At 38.7% G+C, this 23,945-nt stretch overlaps 1 protein-coding gene across 1 annotated transcript in view; it reads left to right on the plus strand.

Moving 5' to 3' along the window:
• Positions 1 to 23,945, plus strand: part of HEPHL1 (hephaestin like 1) — a 97,384-nt gene that overhangs the window by 52,962 nt on the left and 20,477 nt on the right. Inside the window, 5 exon segments of the mRNA XM_021000746.1 lie at positions 2,551 to 2,762; positions 6,253 to 6,403; positions 13,091 to 13,303; positions 20,229 to 20,442; positions 22,785 to 22,924. Coding sequence (XP_020856405.1) covers positions 2,551 to 2,762; positions 6,253 to 6,403; positions 13,091 to 13,303; positions 20,229 to 20,442; positions 22,785 to 22,924 — 930 coding nt within the window.

Here is a 23,945-nt window from a genome sequence, read left to right on the forward strand (position 1 = left end):
TATATAGTATAATGTAGTATAATAAGTATCTTGCTGTTCAGTTGTTTCAGTCTGCCCAACTCTTTGTGACTCCATTTGGGGTTTCCTTGGCAAAGATACTTGGGTAGTTTGCCATTTCCTTCTTCAGCTCATTTTACAGATGAGGAAACTAAGGCAAATAGGGTTAAGTGACTTGCCCAGGGTCACCAGCAAGTGTGATTTGAACTTAAGATGTTATATATAGTAGTGTGTATGTGTGTGTGTGTGTGTCTTTATCTATGAATGGTGACTACCGAAACTCCCCTTCTATCTTCTATCTTCATTTTGCCTTTGGAGGGTGTTCAACTCTCACCTTTTCCTTTACTACTACAGAGCTTGTTGCAAAGAGCTTTAACTAGGGAAGTGTTGTCAGAACTTTGGCTCCAGGACAACAGATTTACGACTGGCTGAGGTAGACTCCTCTCCCACCCCGTTAGCTCCCTCCACCTACTGTCACTTGTCTTGAGCAAAAAAATGCCTAGTTTAGCTCTGCTGGTTTTTACCTGGCTTATATATATCCGAAATCCTGATTATTGCTTTTTGCTTGCTCGACCGCTAGTCCAGTTTCAGTGAAGGATAGGCTGGGTGGTGGCAGACCAAACAGGTAGCAAGGGGAAGAAGGAACAAAAATAAGAGGCTAGCCTCATGACAACTTCTCCCCTTCCTTAACAGCTGTGCTCTCATCAGCAGCATTCTGAGGCCCAGTTTCAGCTCCTTTCTACCACTATCCATATAAGCTTGGGTTTGTTCAATCCCCTCGATTTACAGATGAAGAAACTAAGGCTTGGGAAGCTCAACTGACTGCTCTATTACACAGTTAGTTCTTAGCAAATCTAGGATTCAATCCCATATCTCCTGATTGCCTTTCTCCCTTATACTGAGCTGTCTCTCATTACAAAGAACAAAGTTTCTTATACAATATCTCTGGGATATTTTTTGTCTAGTTAAAAGGAATCATTCACCAGGACAATGTGATTGTTACTTGGAAAACAATTCTGATTCAGACGACAACACATGAAAAACATTCTACTAGGCCAAGCTAGGTAGCACTATCCTTTTGTCTCTTTCCTAATTTTTGTACTGAGGCCTTCCTGTCTGAATTCCTGTTCACATCTGATCATTGCTAGCACATGGCCCTGAGAGGTCAGCAACAGAAGGGAGCAGATTCCCAGACACTGCTCCTAAGAGCAGAATTTGGCCAGACAGATGATTTACCTCTTGCTGGAGCAGACAGCTAACCTATAGTATTTCTTACTCAGGTTAGATCCATATGTTCTGCTGGCCTACCCTTATAGTACTGCTGAAGGGTGGTATGGAGGCAGAATTTCAGCCTGGCTTGAGGTACAGGACATTTAGGCCCTCTCTTGTCTCCTAAGCCATAGGCTTGGCAGTGTGGATATAGAGCCCATCGCCAAGCCTTTATACAAAAGTCCCAAGGACCTATATTCCATTACAGAATTCTGGCTACTTTGACCTTGACAGTCAAAAGATAATAAACTTAGGGAATACATTTATCCAAGATACTTTACAGCTGAAAATATACTTTAATACTTAAAGAATATGGAATTTCATCAGTGAGAGCTTTTTCATCTAACCAGGCAGATTGCAACTTCTCTATTACTTACTTTGAGAACTACTGCGACTGAAAAAAAAAAAACATATCACCCTGTGGTCAACCTGGTGATGAGTCTCTGAGTTTAGTTCACCTTGTCTCAGTGTACCAATATATGGCTCATCACTAGGCTCACATCTGAAGACTTTCCACTTTGGTAAGACTTGACGGATCTTATGCTCCATTGGCATAGTCTTGGAGAACTCATGACCACCTCCATTCTATCATCAGCCATTCAGGTAAGATTCTAGTTGAGGAATTGAAACATAATTATAGAAATTAATGGTTTAGATTAGTTCATGAATGAATAACAAATTGAGATTTTAAGGATATTGGAGGAATCTAACTGGATTAATAGCAAGAAGGACAACTAGCACGTTGTTCTCCTACTTCCAACTGACCTTTAATGCATCATATGAGAATTTTAGGGTGAATAGTTGGCTAACATAGTACTTTTTCACATAGTGGCACTTAAATATTTGTCAAATTGAATTGAATTTATGCTGTTTTTACCCATTATCTGTTTCTTGTTGCTGGCAATAGTAAAAAGTCCTTAGGAAAACTCAGAAGGATTGCTTCAGGGACAAGGGGAAAAGGGAAATGTAAAATTTGTCATTTTTACTCTCTTCTGACCTCCTCATCTTTAAGCCCTTCTCCCCTATCTCTCAAAAATACAGGATCAAGGTTTAAAAAGCAGTTTGTACCTTGCCTTAAGTTTCTGAAAAGCTATAGTCATACTTTACTTGGATTCCACTTCAGACAGAATAAGAACAACAGTACTATTCAACAAAATATTCATTAGTAGCACTGTCAGGGATAGAACCCCAGCCTGGATTGAACATAGGTCTGGGAGATTTTTATGTTGTTCTATTCTTATGCCTTCATTTGCGTAATTGATTATTTTACTTTGTTTTTCCAAGGGTTTCAGAAGATGGGAGCCCATGTAAAACCAGGTGACAAATTCACATACAGGTGGATGGTGCCTGAAAGTGTAAGCCCAACAGTCGACGATCCCTCCTGTTTGACATATATGTACTTCTCAGCAGTGGATCCAATCAAGGACACTAGTTCTGGTCTAGTGGGGCCATTGTTGGTCTGTAAAAGGAACAGTCTAAAAGATGATGGAACACAGGTACATCAATGCAGTAGACACTTAATGATTGTTGAATTTACTTGGTCTGAAATACCTTATCCAAGGTCACACAGCTAGTAAGTGGTGGGAACAAGAACAGAAAATAAAGTCCCCTGTCCCTTTGTCAAGTCCTTTTTTTTTCAGTACCTTATTCAGCCTCCCTCAAATAGATAAAATCAAATTGACCTAAATAATATCAAAGAGAATAGAATAAGAAACAATTCTGCTCTAGCAAGTCGCACTTGATAGCAGGCTTTTGTTGTGTAGTCATTTGCAGTCATGTCTGACTCTTTGTGACCCCTTTTTAAGATTTTTTTTTGCAAAGATATTGGAGCGGTTTGAATTTCCTTCTCTAGCTCATGTTACAGGTGAGAAAACTGAGATGAACAGGGTTAAGTGACTTACTCAGGGACACACAGCTAGGAAATGCCTGAGACTTGATTTGAATTCAGTTCTTTCTAATTCCAGGACCAATACTCTAACCATTATATCACTTCACTGCCTCCCGGCAAATGTTGTGATGTCCTTAATATCACAGAGGATAGAGAAAGAAATAATTCTGTCCTAGTAGGTGGCTATATGGTCTATTAGAATTTTCTTCCCTATATTTCCTGAGAGTCTGAAGTAAATGCCACACTCTAAGCATTGTAGCCATATTTCCTCCCAGTGACAAAGGGATATATGTAATTTAAAAGTCTATTAATAGCCCTAAAAATAAAATTTCTGGCTAGAAAATGGTGCTAAATTCTATCAATTTATTGGCCATAAAAGCTTTCTACATGCATTGCCAATAAATGTGCTATTCATAAGAGATAAAAGCATCCAGTTATGGGTTTGAAGCTTTGAATTTCAGTCCATACCTTTTTCTTCCTGCAAGTATCTCTACCTAAAGAGAATGAAATATGTTCTGGGAGAATAATGCTCAAGGCAAAGGAGAAAGTTGAGTCTTGTAGTAAGGCTAGTTCTTTCCCTAGTAATGTACTATCAACTTGTAAATAATGGGTAGCAGTAAAGCTCCATTTTCTCTCTCTCTCTCTCTCTCTCTCTCTCTCTCTCTCTCTCTCTCTCTCTCTCTCTCTCTCTCTGTTTCTCTCTCTCTCTCTCTCTCTCTCTCTCTCTCTCTCTCTCTCTGTTTCTCTCTCTCTCTCTCTCTCTCTCTCTCTCTCTCTCTCTCTCTCTCTCTCTCTCTCTCTTTTTGATTGGGCGATGTGGGTTAAGTGATTTGCCCAGGGTCACACAGCTAATAAGTCTTATGTGTCTGAGGCTGGATTTGAACTCAGGTCCTCCTGACTCCAGGGTCAGTGCCCTATCCATTGCATCACCTAGTTGCACCTGATCCATTATCTCTTGAGAAAAATATTGCTTCTTGGACTCAGACCCAAACAGGCATATTACAAGACACACTAACCCACACAAGTCTATCCATTAATTAATCAACAAAGATTTATTAAGTGCCTACTATGTGCTCAGCCCTAGGGATACAAATACAAGCCCCTTATCCTCAAGGCACTTATGATCTAGTTAGGGAGAACATTGCCCTGGTACGGGAGCCAGTGCAAACAAAACAAATACAAGAGATAAAGAGCTGTGTGTAAGGAATAATAATAAAGCCAGTTTTGTTGGACTAGGGTAGAGTACATGAAGAGGAATAATACATGATAAGTTTAAAAGTCAGTTGGGGCCAGATTGTGAAGGGTTTTAAATGCCAAACAGAGGGATTTTGTATGTGTTTCCAGAGGCAAGAAGGAGTCACTGGTGTTGATTGAGTAGGGGAGTGAAGTGTCTAACCCATGCTTTTGGAAAATCACTTTGGCAGTTATTGTATGGAAAACGGTCTGGAGAAAGGGCAAGGGTTAGCAGCGCTTTTAGGAAAGGGATCCTGGCTCATAGTCTTACGGATGCTCCCAGTGGGGCACCAGAATAAAGTGAAGTAATTTCAGTTCAGCGAACATTTATCATGAGCCCATAAAGCACAAAGACAAAAAAGAAACAGCTCCTATGTACAAAGACCTTACATTGCAATTACTGAGCAGAAACAACATGTATGCAAATGAGTAAATACAGAATATGAGACAGCTACACGGCACAGTGGATAGAGTGCAGGGCCTGGAGTCAGGGAAGACTCATCTTCCTGAGTTCATATCTGACCTCAGACACTTACTATCTGTGTGACCCTGGACAAGTCACACAGCCCTGTTTGCCTCCATTTCCCCATCCGTAAAATGAGGTGGAGAAGGAAATGGCAAACCACTCCGGCATCTCTGCCAAGAAAACCCCAAATGGGGTTATGAAGAGTCGGACATGACTGAAATAAGTCAGCAACAAAATACAAAATATATGCAAAGTAATTTGTGGAAGGGCAGGGATAGCGCCAATACACAGTTCTGAGGGAAATAGAGATACGTTAAAAGTTCTGACGGAAACTCAGTTTGGTACACTGAGAAATTCACATCAGAAAGAATGAATAAATGAATAAAAAGGCGTTAATTAAGGGCTTACTGACTGTTAGGCACTGTACTAAGCACCAGAGATAGGTTTTTTTAGAAGCTACCACCTGCCCTTAATGAGCTTTCATTGGACAACGTCATACACCAACAAGAAGGAATAGTGACCAGGGAGGGGTGTTCTGGACTGCAAAGTCACAGGAATAAGTGGAGCCACCAGACAGTTGATGGACATGACTTTTTTTTTTTTGGCTTTTTGGTGAGGCAATTGAGGTTAAGTGACTTGACCAGGGTCACACAGCTAGTAAGTGTCAAGTGTCTAAGGCCAGATCTGAACTCAGGTCCTCCTGACCCCAGGGCTGATGCTCTATCCACTGAGCCACCTAGCTGCCCTGATTGACGTGACTTTTACAGAAATGGTAATATTGGGTTAGTGGATTAGGACCAGATAACCAATAAATCAAAATTGCTACCGCTTACAGGATTGTAAAGAATAAATAGAAGTCAAAAAATCATTTTGCAGTTAGGAAGTAATTAGGCACTTCTCTCCATGGTAATTTTCCTTGAGCTGGTGTAGGCATGCCTTCTATTATTGATCTCACCCACTAGTACTGCCTTGATGAAGAAGACAACATCAGTTTATAAGAACTTTTTTCATCACTCACTATTTTTCTTTCCTCCCATCCACACCTGGGCACTTGTGCATTCTATACATCTATATTTTTTCAGCTCCTTTCCTATGTGTCCTTGCTTGGAAGGGAGAGAACAGAGGCACTTTAACTGTCACCAAACATGGTTTCTGCATGGGGAGCCATCAATGATGCACTATTGACATCATCAGAACGCTTTATTTGAAAAATAAGGTGCTGAGTCTGCAACTTTAGTCTGTTAGGATGCACTCTGCATTTAATTTAATCACCTAGCTGTCCTGATCCATTCTCTCTTGAGAAAAATATTGCTTAGGTTAAAATAAAATGCTAAAAATTTTCCCTTTTTTTGTTGTTTGCCATGCATTTTTCATGTACTTGTTTCTTTCTTCATTATAGAAAGGAATAGACAAAGAATTCTATCTACTCTTCACAGTCTTTGATGAGAATCTGAGCCAGTACCTGGATGAAAACATTCGGAAGTTTACCTGGCGCCCCTTTGGTGTTGACAAAGAGGATAAAGAGTTTGTGAAATCCAATCGAATGCATGGTACCAAAAATGTTTTTGACCTCTGTCAATGAAAAACCATTTGCTTTGAAGTGTAAAATATTCTGGGGATTTCAAACCTATATCTTGCAGCTGTTGTAATTTTGATTCCTTGAGTTCTTTTTGATGTACTTGCCCACTAGCAAGTTATTTCAGTCTCCCGATTCCTAACCTTTAAATGATTATGTTGTAATTTATCAGTCTTCTAGGAATGTTGTGAAGCTTAATTAATACTTCTGAAAGTAGAAGCCTCAGATAGCTTTTTCTGCAGCACAAATTCTTCTGCAGAAGTATTCTGTTGAATTATGAAGTAAAATCTTCCCTCATAAATTCAGAAAACAATTTACAAACTATCTTCTACTGTATTACAATAAATCCAATGAAGCTTCAGGATAATTAGAGATACCCAATATAGATTCATACATCCTTGCATCATAGAACGTAAGTAGAAAAGGAGACTTAGCCTAGGGTCTGTGAACTTGTTTTTTAAAATATATTTTATAAATATATTTTAATTTAATTAGCTTCTTTTGTGATCTTGCACATGTTAAGAAAGGGTCTTCTCTAGACAGAACAGGCATCACTAGATTAACGAAAAGGACTAGAACACAAAAAGATTAAGACTCCAAGAGTCAATAATTTCTTGAAGTGTTCACCTGGAAAATATTTGTTCTCTGTACACCTAGAACTTCATCTGTGAATTAATTTTTTTCACTTTCAATAATTTAATTCAGCAAACATTCATTAAGTAAATGGTCTTTTTTCTCATATCTGTCATAACAATAGCAATTTATTTTATTATAGGTGACTAAAACTTTGTCCTGGGCAATGTCTGTTTTTTTGTTTGTTTGTTTGTTTTTTTGGCGATGCAATTGGGGTTAAGTGACTTTCCCAGGGTTACACAGTTAGTAAGTGGTATGTGTCTGAGGCTGGATTTGAACTCAGGTCCTCCTGATTCCAAGGCCAGTGCTCTATCCATTGTGCCACCTAGCTGCCCCATGGGCAACTTCTGGATGGCCAAACATAGGATCATAGATTTAGAGATGAAAGAAAACTTGGAGACCATCTAGTCCATGGGTGGGGAACCTGTGGTCTCGAGACCCCATGTAGCCTTCTAGGTCCTAGGGTACAGTCTTTTGACTGAGTCCAAGTTTTACGGAACAAATCCTTTTATTAAGTATAAGTTTAGATTCAGTCAAAGGGCCACACTTGAGGACCTAGAGGGCTACACGTGGCCTTGAGGCCACAGGCTCCCCACTCCTGATTCTAGTCCAACCTTTTCTTTTTACAAATGAGAAAACCAAGGCCTAGAAAGTTTTAAGTCACTTGCTCATGGCCATGAATGTAGTATCAAAGGTAGGGATCAAACTGAGGCCTTCAAACTTCAAATTCAGCCCTTTCTCCACCACAGTATGTGGCCTTCAGGATTTCCTGTAATGTCACATGACTACTTCCACATTGTAGAAAACTTCCTGTGAATTATGGAAGAAAGAAAGTGGTAAATTTCTCAGTCCGTTTTCTATCAATCAATCAATCATTTATGGGGAGCTCAAGATCTAAGAAAAACTGCCACTGGACAGGAGGCATCCATGGGATCCAGTTTTATAGCTAGTATTCTCAATATGGCGGCCTCAGCAGGAGAACCTATTAATCCATCCTATTAGCTAGTGGCTTTATTTTACAACTTATTCAAAGCAATTCAGTAAATTTGTATTAAGCACCTACCAGGACACTATGGAAGACATAAAGCTTAGACGAGACACAATCCCTGTAATTATAGAAACTTCAGTCCAACAAAAGGATTTGTTTTTGTCTAGAACTATGATTTCATTAATATAAAGAATCTCTCATGAGGAAACCCTCTCTATCGATGAAATTCAGCAACTGTTCTACAGTTTAGTTTTAGAGAGCTTTCCAGAGCTGAGATGTTAAGTGACTTGGGGTTACATAGTTACTACAAGTTAGGGGCGCTACTTGAACCTACCCTAACTCCAAAGCCAGTTCTCTGTCCCCTATCATACTGCCTCTCATTAGTATGGAACTTGCAATTTAGCAAGACACACAAAAGCAGTGTGGTATAGTAGAAAAGGCATTGGTTTCGAATCAGAGGACTTAGATTCTAATCTGGCCTCTTATGCTTATTTGGTCCCTTGTGTGACCTTAGATAAGTCACTTATCCTCTCTAGACCTGTTTCCTTATCTGTAAAAGGAATGGGTTGGACTAGATAGTTCTGAGGTCCTCCCAGTTCTAAATCTATGATCCTATGATGCCAGATTAGTAGCTATACATGTTCTATGAGTTAGAAGAGGGAGACCATTGCTGAAAAGAGAGATCAGGAAAATCTTTCCAGAAAAGGTGATATTTGAGTGGGCTTACTGAATGGGTAGGAATTGAGGCCAAGAGTGGGAGGGAGAGTCTTCCAGGCACAGAGAACATATATGAGCAAAGAGACAATGGGAGGAAAGTAAAGCTATTTGAGGTTAAGGATGCACCTGAGATGAGGGTAGGGGAAGGGCATGCAGCTGCCGGTTCTTCTCCATACCCATTTCAAGGAATCAGGAAATAGTCTCTGGTGTTGGCCATGCAGTGTCTGGAAACTGACCTGGATGTGGTAAAGAAGAAAGGAGCTTAACTGGAGAGCTAGCTGGAAGAGGGATCACTTGAATTTTAAATGATAGCTAGGTAGGAATTGGACATGTGGAGAGGAGGAGATCAGGTATTTGAGTCATGAAAGCCCTGACTGTGCCAGATATAGAGTGTCTGGAATGGAGTGCTGTAAGACGTCTGGAGAGGTAGATGGCACCGAATGGTTACGTAACCCTCAATGGTTATGTAACAACATGGGATGCAAGAGATAGTCTATAATCATTACTAATAGCTAAGAAGCTGCCAATGGAGGTTCACGGACAAGGCAGAGTTTATTTATTTTAAATCTCTTCTGCAATTGCTAACTCTCAGAGCAGATAAAAGGGGTGAGCTTGTGTAAGACATGTATAGGTAAACACGTATACATTGGGTATTAATGATGATATAAAAAGATAAATGCAAATTAAAGTAATTATGAGGCTCCACTCACACCCATTAGGTTGGCAAAAATGACAGTCATTCAGTCAAGTAATTACTAAACACCTACTATGCACCAGGCAAAAAAGTAAAACAACAAATACTGGAGGGGCTATGGAAAAACAGGCTCTGTAGGTGAAACTGTGAATAGGTGCAACCATTCTGGAAAACATTGAAATCATACGTAAAAAGTTCAACAGAGACCTGTTGACCTAGTTAAGCCAGCTAAGCCACTCCATAAGACATCCTATAGTACAAAAATGTTTGTAGCAGCTTTTTGTGGTATCAAAAAACTAGAAACTAAAGAAATGCCCATCAGCTAAGGAATGGCCAAACAAATTGTGAATGTTATGTAATACTATTTTATGAATGTGATGTGATATTATTGTGCTGTTAGAAATGAGGAAATAGACAATTTCAAAGAGACATGGAAAAGCTTGCATGGACTGATTCAGACTTCAGAGTGAGCAGTACTAGAACAATATATGCTATAACATCAATATTATTAAAAAATGGACAATTTTGATGACTTTATAAACTGATGAAGAATGAAATGAGCAAAATCAGAAGAATAATTGACATAGTAACAACAACTCTGTAAAAGACGAACAACTTTGAAAACTGTAATAACTATCTATGATAAGCCCAATGGCCATTCATGATTCCACGATTCTCCTGACAGAGAGGCAATGGACTCAGGGTGCAGAATGAGACATATTTTTTGATGACCAATGAGGGAATTTGTTTTGCTTGACTGTGCACATTAGTTACGAGGATTTTTTTTTAATGAATGGTGGGTAAGAGGGAGAGAAACATAAATATTTATTAATTAAAAAATAAAACTTTAAAAATGCAGACATTAATTTGCACAGCTATTCTCCATTTGTAGTTATATTTATGTATGTGTGTTTGTGTTTGAGTTATCTCTGCAGTGACTCAGGACAGTTAGAACTAGAAGGTACCTTACAAATCATCTGGTCCAACAAATTCAATTTATAGGAGAGGAAACAGAAGACCAGTAACAAGGAGTTATTTTCTCAAGGTGATAAAGGCAGCAAGTACAAGAGCCAGGTTTTAAAGCCAGGTCCTCTAGCTCCAAATCCAGTGCTCTTTCCAGCATACTGGAGAGGAGTTGGGAGCAATCTACCCTCCCTGGAGACTCTAATTTTAGCATTTTAATGATAATATCAAATCAGGCAACTTGAGTTTGTGCTTCATTGGCTTAACCTTTAGGAATATTACCTTTATCATTTACTAGCTGTGTGACCAAGGGCAAGTCACTTAACCCCTGTGGGGCTTGGTTACTTCATCTGTAAAATGACTGCATCATACCAGATGGCTTCTGAGGTTCCTTACAGATGGTATGAACCCATAGTCCCTTCTATGCTAGGTTAAGGCATTTGAGGAGGACTGTAGTAGAGGAAATGTAAGACATAATTACTATTATTTATGTATTTCTCTGATAATTTTCAAATACGAGCACATAGTGTAGTAGAAAGTACTCTAGACTGGTTGGCCAATACCAAATCTAATTATTACCAGTGTGAATATTCAATCATTGCTCTCTCTCTAAACCTCAGTTTTCTTATCTGCAAAGTGAAGAGGTTGTACTAGATTATGTCTAAGGTCCCTTCCAGTTTTAAATCTTATGACCCTATCAAACTACTTCAACAAACGATAGCTCTTCACAAAGGAAACATATGTTCTTCTATATTCATTGCTTTTTGCTATTGTTGACATTAGCTTTGTTCAACTGTGAGACAGAATAACCACATTCTAGATATGAATAGGCTTATATTTTTCTTTTCATAAGTTTTATTGACATCAGTTGTATTCATATCACAGCTATTTTAAAAGGCGGGGCCAGGAAAGGACAGCTAGGTGGTGCAGTCGATAAAGCACTGTCTCTGGATTCAGGAGGACATGAGTTCGAATCCGGCCTCAGACACATAACACTTACTAGCTGTGTGACCCTAGACAAGTCACTTAACCCCATTGCCTAGCCAAAAAAACAAAATAAAAAAAGAGGGGGGGAAGTTTTCCTCACTCTTCAGATTTATCATCCTTTGTAACAAAGAAAACCATTTAAGCAAAAATATCTGGTAACAGTGACTCTGCCTCCCCTGCCTCTCTTCTGTGAGGAGAGAGATATGTTCTCTAGGACTGTCACTGGCTTTTTAGTTCTCAGATCTGGGCTTCCTTTTAGTGATTATTTTCATTTATAGTGTAGTCATCGTGCAAATGTATCTTTTGTTTCTGCTTATCCCACTCTATGTCAGTTCAGATACATCTTGCCATGTATCCCTGAATTCCTCATACTTACTGTTTCTCACTGCACAAAAATATTCTACCAAATTCATATGTCACAGCTATTCTTTAACTGATGGGCACTCAATTTTTTCTAGTCTTTTACTACGAAAAAGGAGACTTTTATGAAAATGGTGGTATATATGTCAGAGCTTTGTTTCTGCCTTTGATCTCTTTGGTGTATATGTCCAGTAGTAAAGTTGATGAATCAGAAGAATATGGACAATTTAGTCAATTTTCTTATATAATTCCAAATTACTTTCCAGAATGGTAGGATCAATTCAGAGTTCAAACAAATATTATTACTAATGTTACTATCATCATTATTACTATAATTAATTTATTATCATTGGTATCACTTATCATTATCATTGGGCAGCTAGATGGTGCAGTGGATAGAGCAGTGTACCTGGAGTCAGGAAGACTCATCTTCTTGAGTTCAAATCTGGCCTCAGACACTTACTAGCTATGTGAACCTGCTTGCCTCAGTTTTCTCATCTCTAAAATGAGCTGGAAAAGGAAATGGCCAATTACTCTAATATCTTTGCCAAGAAAACCCCAAATGGTATCACAGAGTCAGATACAACTGAAACAACAACAACAACAACAACAAATAATTATATTATCATCATTATTATTATTACTATTAACACCAATAATAGCATTTATAAAGCACTTTTGGGTTTATGAAACACTTAACAAATATATCATTTTATTCTCACAACAAACCTGGGAGATAGGTGCTATTACTATCCCCATTTTACAGATGAGGAAATTGAAGGAAATAGAGGCTAAATGACTTGCTAAGAATTACACAGCTAGGAAATATCTGAGGCAGAATTTGAATTCAGTTCTTCCTGACTCCAGGTCCAGCACTCTATCTACTGCGCATCTAGCTACCTCAATTATTAATATGACCATCTTCCCAAAGCTTCTTCAACATTATTCCCAATTTAAAAATCATCTTTGCCTATTTGCAAAGTGTGAGACAGAACTTCAGAATTGTTTTAATTAACAATTCTCTTACTATTAGGGATTTGGAGGACGTTTTCATGTGGTTGTATGTAGCTTGTAATTTTTCTTTTTAAAACTCTTCAAATCCTTTAACCACATTTCTGTTAGTGAACAACACTTGGTTTTATCTATTTTATAGATTCCTTAAATAACTCCAATAATAAACTTTTATCAGTGATATTCAAAGCAAATTTTTCACTCACATAAGTTGACATCTTTCGCTAAGATTATGCCCCAATGTATTAACAGCACCCACAATATTAGCATTGTCTCCAACCCATTTTTCTCCTTTTTCTTTTATTCAGCTATAAATGGTTACATGTTTGGCAATCAGCCGGGCCTGGATATGTGCAAAGGGGATAAAGTTTCCTGGCATATGATTGGAATGGGTACTGATACAGACATGCATGGAGTTTATTTTCCAGGGAATACTGTTCACCTGAGAGGGACTCACAGGGATACTTTGGCCTTATTTCCACATATGGCCACGACAGCATTTATGCAGCCAGACCATGCAGGTAAGTTGGTGTGTTCCATTTTCCTTGGTCAAATTGTTATGCTCTATGCCTCCATGGGGGTCTCTGCATAGGATGACTCCTTTGTATGCCACTGGCAGCTAGAGTCTAATTATGTACATTACAACTTTAGTTAGAGATTTCTCTGGGTAAATGATTAAAACTTTAATTTAGAATTTATTTTGGTAAGGAAATGAAAATCCTCAGAAACCATATCCAGCCATAAAAGAGTCCTGAAAATGATGCAACTCTATTCCCAGAAAAGAAGCTGAGTATTTCAGTCTTAAAGAGATACACATTTTCTTTATTCTCCTCAACAATAAATTCCTTCATCAATACTGTCATGAAGCATCCAGGAGGCATAGATAACCAGATTATTGGCCTAACTAGGTCTTTCCTGACCAGTAGTACCTACTTGGTAGGTCATTCAAGGAATCTTGCCTTCTAATAATTTAATCCTCCAGTGGCCCAATAGTCCATTAAGAGTAAACTGCATTGGGGCAGCTAGGTGGTGCAATGGATAGAGTTCTGGCCTTGGAGTCAAAAGGACTTGAATTCAAATCCAACCTCAAACACTTGACACTTATTAGCTGTCCGACCCTGGGCAAGTCACTTAACCCCAACTGCCTCTCTCACACACACACCAAAAAAAGAGCAGAAAAAAAAGAGTAGACTGCATTTCTACTAGACTCCTTATGGCAAAGGAGTCCATGGAAGACTCTTCCATGGGATATCATCTACCCATGGGGCATAGGGGAGCCAGTATCTGACTTCAAAGAATCCATAGATGTTGGATTTAAAGAAAGTTCTCATATACGTGAAGAATTGTGAGTTTCTTCTATCCTATCCCACACTTCTCCATGTGGTGAAGAAAGAAATGTAAGGATAGACCCTTTTAACATCACCCCACTTCACCTTTGCTCCAGTCATTGACAAAAAGGTGACCTTATTAAACCAATCCCTCTACTTGTGCTTTTGATCCCATCTCTTCCTGCTTCCTCTAGAAGTTTACTCCTTCAATCATCCCCTAGCTCTCTCTAATTTTCAATCTCTCCCTACCTACTGGCTCCATCCCTGCTCTCTGTATGCTTAGGTCTCCTCCATCTTTAAAGAAACTTCTCTTGACCTACAAGCTATTGTATTATTTTTACTCCCATTTCCTCTTCTTTCTCCCTGTGTAACTTCTCTTATATAGACTAATCTTTCCCCTTTGACACTGCCATTCTCCTGGTATAGTCCCACATCACCTCCCACCCAGAATAAGACAATAGCCTTCTGGTTGGTCTCCTTGTATCCAGTCTCTTGCTCCAATACGTCCTTTACTTAGCTGTCAAATTGATCTTCCTAAAGTGCAAATTGGACCACATCAACCCATATTCAATAAATTCCAGATTCCCTATTACTTCTAGGAGGATGCTAAAATATAAAATCCCTTGTTTGGCCTTCACAGCCTTTCATAGCCTGTCCCCTTCTAACCTTTTCAATCTTCTTGCAGCTTACTCCCTTTCATATATTCTATAATGTGTTGACACTGGCTTCCTTGCTGTTCATACACACTCCATTTGTGGACCTTGACCATTTCCACTGGCCATCCCCCAAGCCTGCAAAGCTTTTTATCCTCATGTTCACCTCCTTGGCTTCCCTGTTTCTTGAAGTCTCAGCTATAGCCCAACCTTCTGCAAAAGGTGCTTCCCAGTCCTCCTTAATATAAATGTCTTCCCTCAGAGATGATCTTCGATTTATCCTGTATATATCTTACTTGTTCACAGTTGTTTGTGTGTTGTTTTCCCCCACTAGACTGTGAGCTCCTCCAGAGCTGGGACTGCTCTTGCCTTTCTTTGTATCCTCAGGGTTAAGAATAGTGCCTGGCACGTAGCAGGTACTTAATAAATGCTAATTGACCGACTGACTTTTACATCCAAACTCTAAGAAACTGCCATCTAAGTCTGAGGTAACTGCTTCTCTCCTATTTACTTTTCAATGACTAACCTCAGGACTCAAAGCTAACTATTTAAGGTTACTAATGACTTTTAATTGCTAAATTCAATGGCCTTTTTTCAGTTCACATCTTTTTTTTTTATCTTTCTGTTGCATTGGAAATTCTTGACCTCCTCCTCCTCCTGGATCTCCTTCCTGGGTTTTTGTAACATTGCTGTCTCCTCCTCCCCTACCAGTCTGCCTTCTTCTTCCTAGTCTCCTTTACAAGATTATAATCCATGTCCCACCCCCAAACTGTATTTCCCCCATTGCCCTGTCCTGTGTTCTCTTCTTTTCCCTTTCTTTACCATCTTTTGGTAAGCTAGATGTGTTCCAGTTATTACCTTCGTGATGATGACATATATATGTGTATGAACACACACATGAATGTGTACATTTATGTATGTAATATGCGTATATACATACAGGTGTATATGCAATACATATGGATATATATATTTATCTATCTGCATCTGGATAGATAGATAGATATCCAGCCCCAATCTCTCTTTGAGATTCAGTCCCACAATACCAGCTGTTTGTTTTACATCTCAAACTGGATGTCCTGTAGGCATCTTAAACTCAACATGTATAAAATGGAACTCACTATATTCTTCTCCCCCTAAAAACCCACTCTCCACCCAAATTTTCTTATTTTTGTTGAGAGCACCTCCATACATCTAGTCACTCAGGTTTGCAATCTGGGAGTCGTCTTTGACTTTTTAACCCTGTCCTCTCTCTCCACCATCCTATTTAGTTTATTACTACATTTTAAAAATTCTATTTCCACAACATATCTTGCATTCAGTCCCTTTTCTCTGCCTATATAACTGTAAATCAGGCCCTTTTCATCACCTTTGACCTGGAATCTTGAAGTAGCCTCCTTATTTGGATTCTGGCTTCTAATATCTCCCCACTGCAAGCTGGCAGAGTAACCTTCTAAAGTACAAGTCTGCCTGACCACCAGGCTCTTTGTTCAGCAACCTTCAGCAATTTCCTCTGGGATGAAGGCGCAAACTCCTCAGAGTGATCTGTAAAATCTTTTCCCGTCTGGCTCCAGTCTAATTTTCTAGGCATTTGTACTGCTACTTCCCTTCATGCGATCTACATTCTGAACCAGCTGGCTTCCTTACTCTTTCTTGATTTCAGCACCTATCTCTCGCCTTCATGCCTTTGCATGAGCCATCCCCTTTGCCCAGAATGTATTCCTTATGTCCACTTCTTAGAATTCTTCATTTTCCTTCAAAGCTCAGGTACTACCTCCTCTGGGAAGCCTTTCCTGATCTCCTTCCACCACTACCACCACCCCCCCACTAGTTGGAACCCTTCTCTTCTTAAAATATCCTGAGTATAGTCACATGTTAACAGAATAAGCCCCAATAGAATGTGAGTAGTTTGAGGGCAGGAACTATTTCATTTTTGTCTGTCTCCAATGCCTACCACCATACATTGCACGTTGTTGTTCAATCATTCTTCAGTCATGTCTGACTCTTCGTGACTCCATTTGAGGTTTTCTTGGCAGAGATACTAGAGTGATTTTTTGTTTCCTTCTCCAACTAGTTTTTACAGATAAGGACCTGAGGCAAACAGAGGTAAGTGACTTGTCCAGGGTCACAGCTAGGAAGTATCTGAGGCTGGTTTAAACTCAGAAAAATGAGTCTTCTTGACTTTAGGCCTGGCCTTCTATCCACTGCATCACCTGACTGCCCTATATTGCACATAGCTGGGATTTGATGAATACTAGGGCAGCTAAGTGGTACACTGGATAGAACACAGGGCCTGGAGTCAGGAAGACTCATTTTTCTAAGTTCAAATCCAGCCTCAGACACTTACTAGCTGTGTGACCCAGGTCAAGTCACTTAACCCTGTTTACCTCAGTTTCCTCATTTGTAAAATAAGTTGGAGAAGGAAATGGCAAATCACTCCAGGATCTTTGCCAAGAAAACCCCAAATGGGGTCATGAAGAGTTGGACACAACTGAAACGATTGAACACAATGAACATTTATTGGATCAGAGTAGATATTTCATTTGTGTCATACTTTCAATCCCATCATTCTCAGCAACAATGAACATCTACTAGCACGGTGGTGAATGCTGAGGATACCAAGAGATGCAAGACATGCTCCCTGCCTTTAAAAGACATGCACTCCAGAAAGGGAGTCGAATGCTGACAATCTGTCAGAATAGCGTCCAAGAGCCAGTCAGCAGTAGAGTTAGTAAGTGCTATGGGGGTTCAGCACTGACAGAAACACTGAAGAGTGAATTTCTCATCTTCTAAGCACTGAACCTACATGGTGTCCAGAAATCAATCTGCCTTTCATAAGGAGTCTTTGCCTGCTGTGTCAAATTTATTAATGGAGATTTTGCTTCCTTGCCCCAAACACTGAATCGCTGTTTAGAGGCCTCTCAGTATCGTCAGTGAAGACGTTGTCAGCAATACACACCAGAGGCTTGAGCTACAAAATCTGGCTGAGACTAGGAGCTCTGTAATCTTTTCCTTGTAAGCAGTCCTAGTTTTATAACTTATCTCTGGTAGACTAGCGGATCAGTTGTGACTCCCAAGCCGGAGGGGAGCCTCCAACGCAAAGCTCTTTCCTTAAATTCCACTCTTCAGGACTAAAGGCTGGGGGTGAGGGTGGAGGGGAGGCCTGTGAAAGTATCATTCCCTGAGGTGGCTGGTTACGGCGAGCCCACTAATTCTTGCTCTGCTTGGCCCCAGAATTAGGGCCCAGGACAGAATTAGGAACAATAGGAGGAAGTTGTAGAGACAGTTCAATTTAGTATAAAGAAAATCTTCCTCTCATAATTAATAATAACAACAATAACAGTAGCTAACTTTCATATGGTGCTTACTATTTGCCAAATACTGGGCTAAGCACTTTACAATTTTTTTTATTTGATCCTCATAACAACCCGTTCTACAGATGAGGAAACTGAGACAAGCAGAAGTTAAGTGACTTGCCCAGGGTCACGCAGCTAGTAAATGTTGGAGGCTGGATTTGAACTCAGGTCTTCCTGATTTCAGGCTCAGTGATCTATCCATTGTGGCTCCTAGCTACTGAATTAACCAAAAATGGGTTGAATTGACAATTGTGAGCTCCCTATCACCAGCAGTCATCAAGAGAAGACTGGCTGACCACTTTTTAGGAATTCAATAGAGGGGTTTTCTGATCAGCTACAGATTGGACTAAATGACCAAATGAGATCCCTTCCAACATGGAAATTTTATGATTTTATAATGACAAATATTTTTACAAGGTTTCTAGAACTCATTTTAGGTCCTAATTGAATTCTTATTGTCTGAAATAAGATTCCTTAATCTCTTAAAACCATAGTACCACAGAATCGCAGACTTGGAAGGGACATTAGCGGTAATCGAGTTCAACTCCCTGTTTGATACATAAATCCCATTTATAACATCAGTCACAAAGTTCAAATCCTTTTCTTTCTTATTTACTATCTGAATCATCTTGTCTTGTGAACTTTATTTAACCTCTCTGGACCTCAGTTTTCTTATCTCAAAAATGAGGAGGGGGGGTTTGGACTAAATGACCTGTAAGGTCTGTTACAACTCAAAATCTACAATTCTAAGGGGTCTTTTAGCCTTTCCTAAAATACCTTCAATGGCAGAGAATTTGCTATCTTTTATGGCAGTTCATTCTATTTCATTTGATTTCTTGGTTTTTTTGGAAGATTTTTAAAATTTCCCACACTTTCTTAATGATTTTGCAGTAGATATGCCAAACATGTTTCCTGATATTTGAGAAATTATTCATTTCACCAATCTCTATCCCTCATTCTCTGATGAACAAGTAAGAATGCCAAGATAGTATTTAAAAGAATTTTTTTTATCCACCCTAGAGATTTCCTTTTTAATCTTTGAAAAAATCATTGCACAACAGTCCTACCAGGTTGTTGTCAGTTTCCTAAGTTTGTATTCTGGGGCCCTTCAAAAAAGATTCTATGAGGACCTCTGTCCTGCTGTATATCCCCAGAAACATCTTCATCAAACATCTTTTTGGGGAAGGGTGCATCTGAGTATTACATGGAGCCGATTGGTTGAAGAGTAATACCAACAGAAGTTGCTTATCCTGAAGGTGTTTTAATAGAGCATCTACCTCTATTTCAACCTGTTAAGCAAAGTGTCACATACATAGATTGATGCAAAGAAGATAACTTGAAATTTTCTTCTCTGCAGCTGTTCATAATCCAAAGATGGATAATGGAGGGCACACTGAATAGTTCACTTTTGTGGGCAAGTCTCTGGTAGGGGAATAAATAACCGTAATGTTAACCTAAATATTTCCTCATTCTCTAGTTTGGATCCCTCCAGAAATCCTAACTGGATTGTATATTATCTGATGGTGAATGATTAGTTTGTGTTTACAAATCGCCAAAACATCTGCTAATTTAGCAAAAACAGTAATGGTGATGATTAATGATAATAATAAGCATATAATCCAGCTTAACAAATCAGTTAAGGTTTTTGATATCGAGTATTAAACAACTGGTTGGTTGATCTTCCTTTTAATCTTTATAGTTCATCCAATTCTGGCATAATGTGTTCATGACCTGCCTCAGTAATGAAAACTTCACTTTCCCATAGATTTTGTAAAATAATGCATTTGCCTTTAAGGGAAAACACATGATTTCAGAGTCTTAGAAGTGAAGTACTATAGTAGAATGATCCAAAATGGTAATATTCTATCTATTACACAAAAATAACTTATATATTTGTTAAATACTAACAGTAAAAAAGACATAGTCAAATTGCTTTATAGTAGCAAAATGTTTTCCTTTATCATAAATGGATTCCAAACTGGGAAACATTTTGTGGCTGAATTAGATGGTTTCAGATTGGTTAAGTTTTATATGGAGACAAACATTTATAGTTCTAGAAAACAAAATCAAGTAACCACTTACACAAATACCAAATGATTTTTCTTTCAGGCATTTTTAAGGTTTTTTGTAGCACAATGAATCACTTTACAAGAGGTATGAAACAAATGTATGAAGTCAGTGGCTGCGGCAACATGGCAGTTTTGGAGAAGCCCTATGGGATGATAAGGACTTTCTACATTGCTGCCGAAGAGGTAGAATGGGATTATGCACCTAACAAAAATTGGGAGACTGAAAAACGGCACTTGGATGCAGGAGGAGAAAGGTATCAAAGACCATTCCAGTGGGTGGCCATGTGACCAATGGGGAAGCTTGCTAGAATTTGCTGAAAGATATAAATCCCTAAGATGCATTGATTTTATAGGCTTTAGAGTAAGAATTTTGAGAAGGATTTTTATTTTTCTTCACTGAGTATGAGAACTGCCAATTCCTATCCTTGAAAGGGAACTGGAATGCCATCATTTGAGTACATTTTTCCTTGTGGGCATGCCTAGTACTATCACTTTTAGATGATGGTCAGTGTCTGTGAAAGGTTAGCACAGAGAGTTAGCATAGAGCAATGAAAGACTGAATGACAAGAAAGACAGACTTCACAGTAGATAAATGTTTTGAGACTGTGTAATACTTTAGATGGAAGGTGAAAAAAAAAGCTGAACTCTCAGACACCTTGGAAATAGATTCAGGGGAAGGGAAAGGTAGGCTGAAGTGGACGGAATTCAACAGAAAATGGGCTGGGAGTTTTGAGGACTGGTACTAGCCTGGATGGAGATGGAATTAGAAGGGAGACTGTGGGAGTGGGGGTGGGGGTAGGGAGGAGGTGTGTGTAATGCCTAAATGTGTATGTGTGTATAGATAGATAGATAGATAGATAGATAGATAGATAGACAGATATAGATATATGCATACCCCATACACAATCTATTAATAAATCCTTATGTAATTACCTTAGATTTATTATTAATATAGTTTACATATGCACATCTATCAACATGTAGTCTCTTTCAATAGAATGTAAGCTCCTTGAGGGCAGGGACTATTTCATTTTTGTCTTTGTGTCCTTTGCACCTAGCACATGCTTGGCACATAGTAAGTACTTAATAAATGCTTGTGGATTGATACACGTTTACCTAGACACCTTCCTATATAACTCTTACACACACACACACTGTTTATATACACCCACTTCCACAAATACACAGTACATTAAGGTACTTTATTTCAAATGCCCTTATTCTGGAAGTAAAGTTCAGTTCCTTCTTGAGCTTTTTACCTCCTTTTTGGAGGTGGAGGCTGGATGATATCATAGAAGGTGTTCCTGTTCCCATACGGGTTGAACTGGATGGCCTCCAGTGGCCCTTTAAGCTCTGTGATTCTGTTTTCAGACCTGTGGGCTGCATGTTTGCTGAGGAGGGCAAGTGCAACAGTGCCTCCTCGAGGATAAACAGGGGAACCATCCCTTAAAATAGGGACCTCATAAAACTTAAAAGACAGGTTTAAAAAATAAAAGTGAATTAAGTCATTAACTCATTAATTCACCAAGTAGCCTTTCTTTCTAGAACTAGTGGTGCCAGTACATGATTTTGACCGTTGCTGATGCAAGAGACCTCAACTAATTATGGTTCTGTTCTTTTCTAAACTGAATTAAAAATTTATTTTTATGAAAACTTTTTTCATTTCTTAAGAAATGTCATGCTTTTTTTCCCTCTTAATAACAAAACTATTTTTCACTAGAATGATGTATCTTTTGGAACAAGTCATCTATTCATACTTTGTTTCATTCCACTAGTATTTCACATAATTATAGAATCTTAGAGTTGGGACTTGCCTCAAAGTAGGTATCCCTTTGACAATAATTTTGAAATATGGTGAATTCAATATCCATCCATTTAACAAGCATTTATCCTCAAGAATGCCCAACATTATGTTACATACTTTGAGAGATAAAAAGAGAAATCTCCTTCCTTTGAGAAAGTGTTCCCAATCTAACTTGGGAGATAATATTTACACACAAGAAACAACTAGAAAACAATTCATTGTACACAAACAATAGAGTCCATAGATTTAAATGTTGGCAGAATTCAGTCAGTCTTTTTGAGGGATTACTAGAGAATGGATATAAATACCTGATGTAAACAAGTGTGCATGCAGGGTATTTCCTGTTCCCCCTATCCCCACTGCCAAAACAAAACAAAACAAAACAAGTTCATGAGAACAGGTAGAGATTGCTACCATCTTTGTAGCTAGAAACCCTTCTCAGTTGCTCTTATTTTAGTGTTCTCATCTTAGACCATAGCCAAGTCTTTACTTTTGTCTTGCCACTGGACTTTGATGATTCTGGAGGAGAGAGTGGGGCTGACAACTTTGTGCAGCTCTGCCTCACGTAAATCCAATTCTCCTTCAGGCATTTTTAAGGTGTTTTGTAGCACAATGGATCACTTTACAAGAGGTATGAAACAAATATATGAAGAAAGGTGCCTGAGAGAGAAATCATGCGAGTCAAGACAACACTGTTGTGATATCATTGGTCCCCTTTGAGAACAAAGGACAAACAAAGACAACAACAATATAATTGGGAACATCTTTAATTTTTGTGTTTCTCATTTGTAGACATGGGGACATATTTATGAACCGTACTGAAAACTGGATAGGCTCTCAGTACAAGAAGGCAATTTATAGAGAGTACACCAATGCAGAGTTTGTGGAGATCAAAGCCCGTTCCCCCCGGGAACAGCATTTGGAAATTCTGGGTAAGTGGAAGGCACACCCTGCACCAACTTACTGTCTGTTTCCTCCATGCACCCATGCTTGTTTCCTTTCAGCTTTGTAACTTTGAAGGGAAAGGAAGATAACGTAATCTAAAATTTTCCAAAATAGTTATCTGATTCTTTTACTGTAGGGAAAATTTGCATTAACAGTAGAGTGTCTTAGTGTCTTTTCATTGAGAAAGTTCCTGGTGAGTTGCTGGTTGAACTGATGACCTATGGAAGATCCCTTCCAACTCTGATATTCTGTGATTCTTTTTATTAAAGGATTGGTACCCAGTTTATATGAAATAATTGCCTAGATGAAAGAAATTATTTATTTTTATAAAATTAGTGTCAGATCTAGCACGGATACATAAGGGTTTATTTACAGAGTAATCCTAATGACATTAATTACCATAAAACTGCTTTCCCAAAATTATATAGCCCCTCTGCAAACCTGGCCCCACTACATCCCTGAACCTCCCTAAACCATCTTGCACTACATCCCTTCACAGGCCTGCTGTGAGAAAAGCAATGTGTAAACCTTAAAATGTCATATAAATGTGAGCTGATATTACATCCAACAACAGTAATATAATAGAAAAAATAGTTTTATCTATTCATGTGTGCAGACATTGAATATAAGAGAATAAGATCAGGAGAGCAACTTGTTTCCCAGATCATTTCTATCTCCATTGAGCAAGATGAAGATGAACAAGAGAAGGACTTTTTCTTTATAATAATAGCAACAACAATAATAATAATTACAGAGGAAGAAAAGCAAAGTCAAGAACAATATCTCTAAGGTACTTCTAAGTCCTTCAAGTACTTCATTTAATAATAACTGTAATAGCAGCTTTTGTAGAAGTAAACAGAAAGATTAATACCTAGGGATAGTAGGGTGAAGTGCCAAAGGTCTGGTAAGATAGTATTCCGGACTCTCAAGCCTCCTTGAAATACTTGAGTTATTGTTTAGATAACTGTTTCACATTTCCCCATCCTAAATTTATTTAATCTGAAATTA

Source organism: Phascolarctos cinereus, unplaced genomic scaffold (assembly GCF_003287225.1).
Source record: "Phascolarctos cinereus isolate Bilbo 61053 unplaced genomic scaffold, phaCin_HiC Scaffold_726;HRSCAF=1367, whole genome shotgun sequence".
Lineage (NCBI taxonomy): Eukaryota > Metazoa > Chordata > Mammalia > Diprotodontia > Phascolarctidae > Phascolarctos > Phascolarctos cinereus.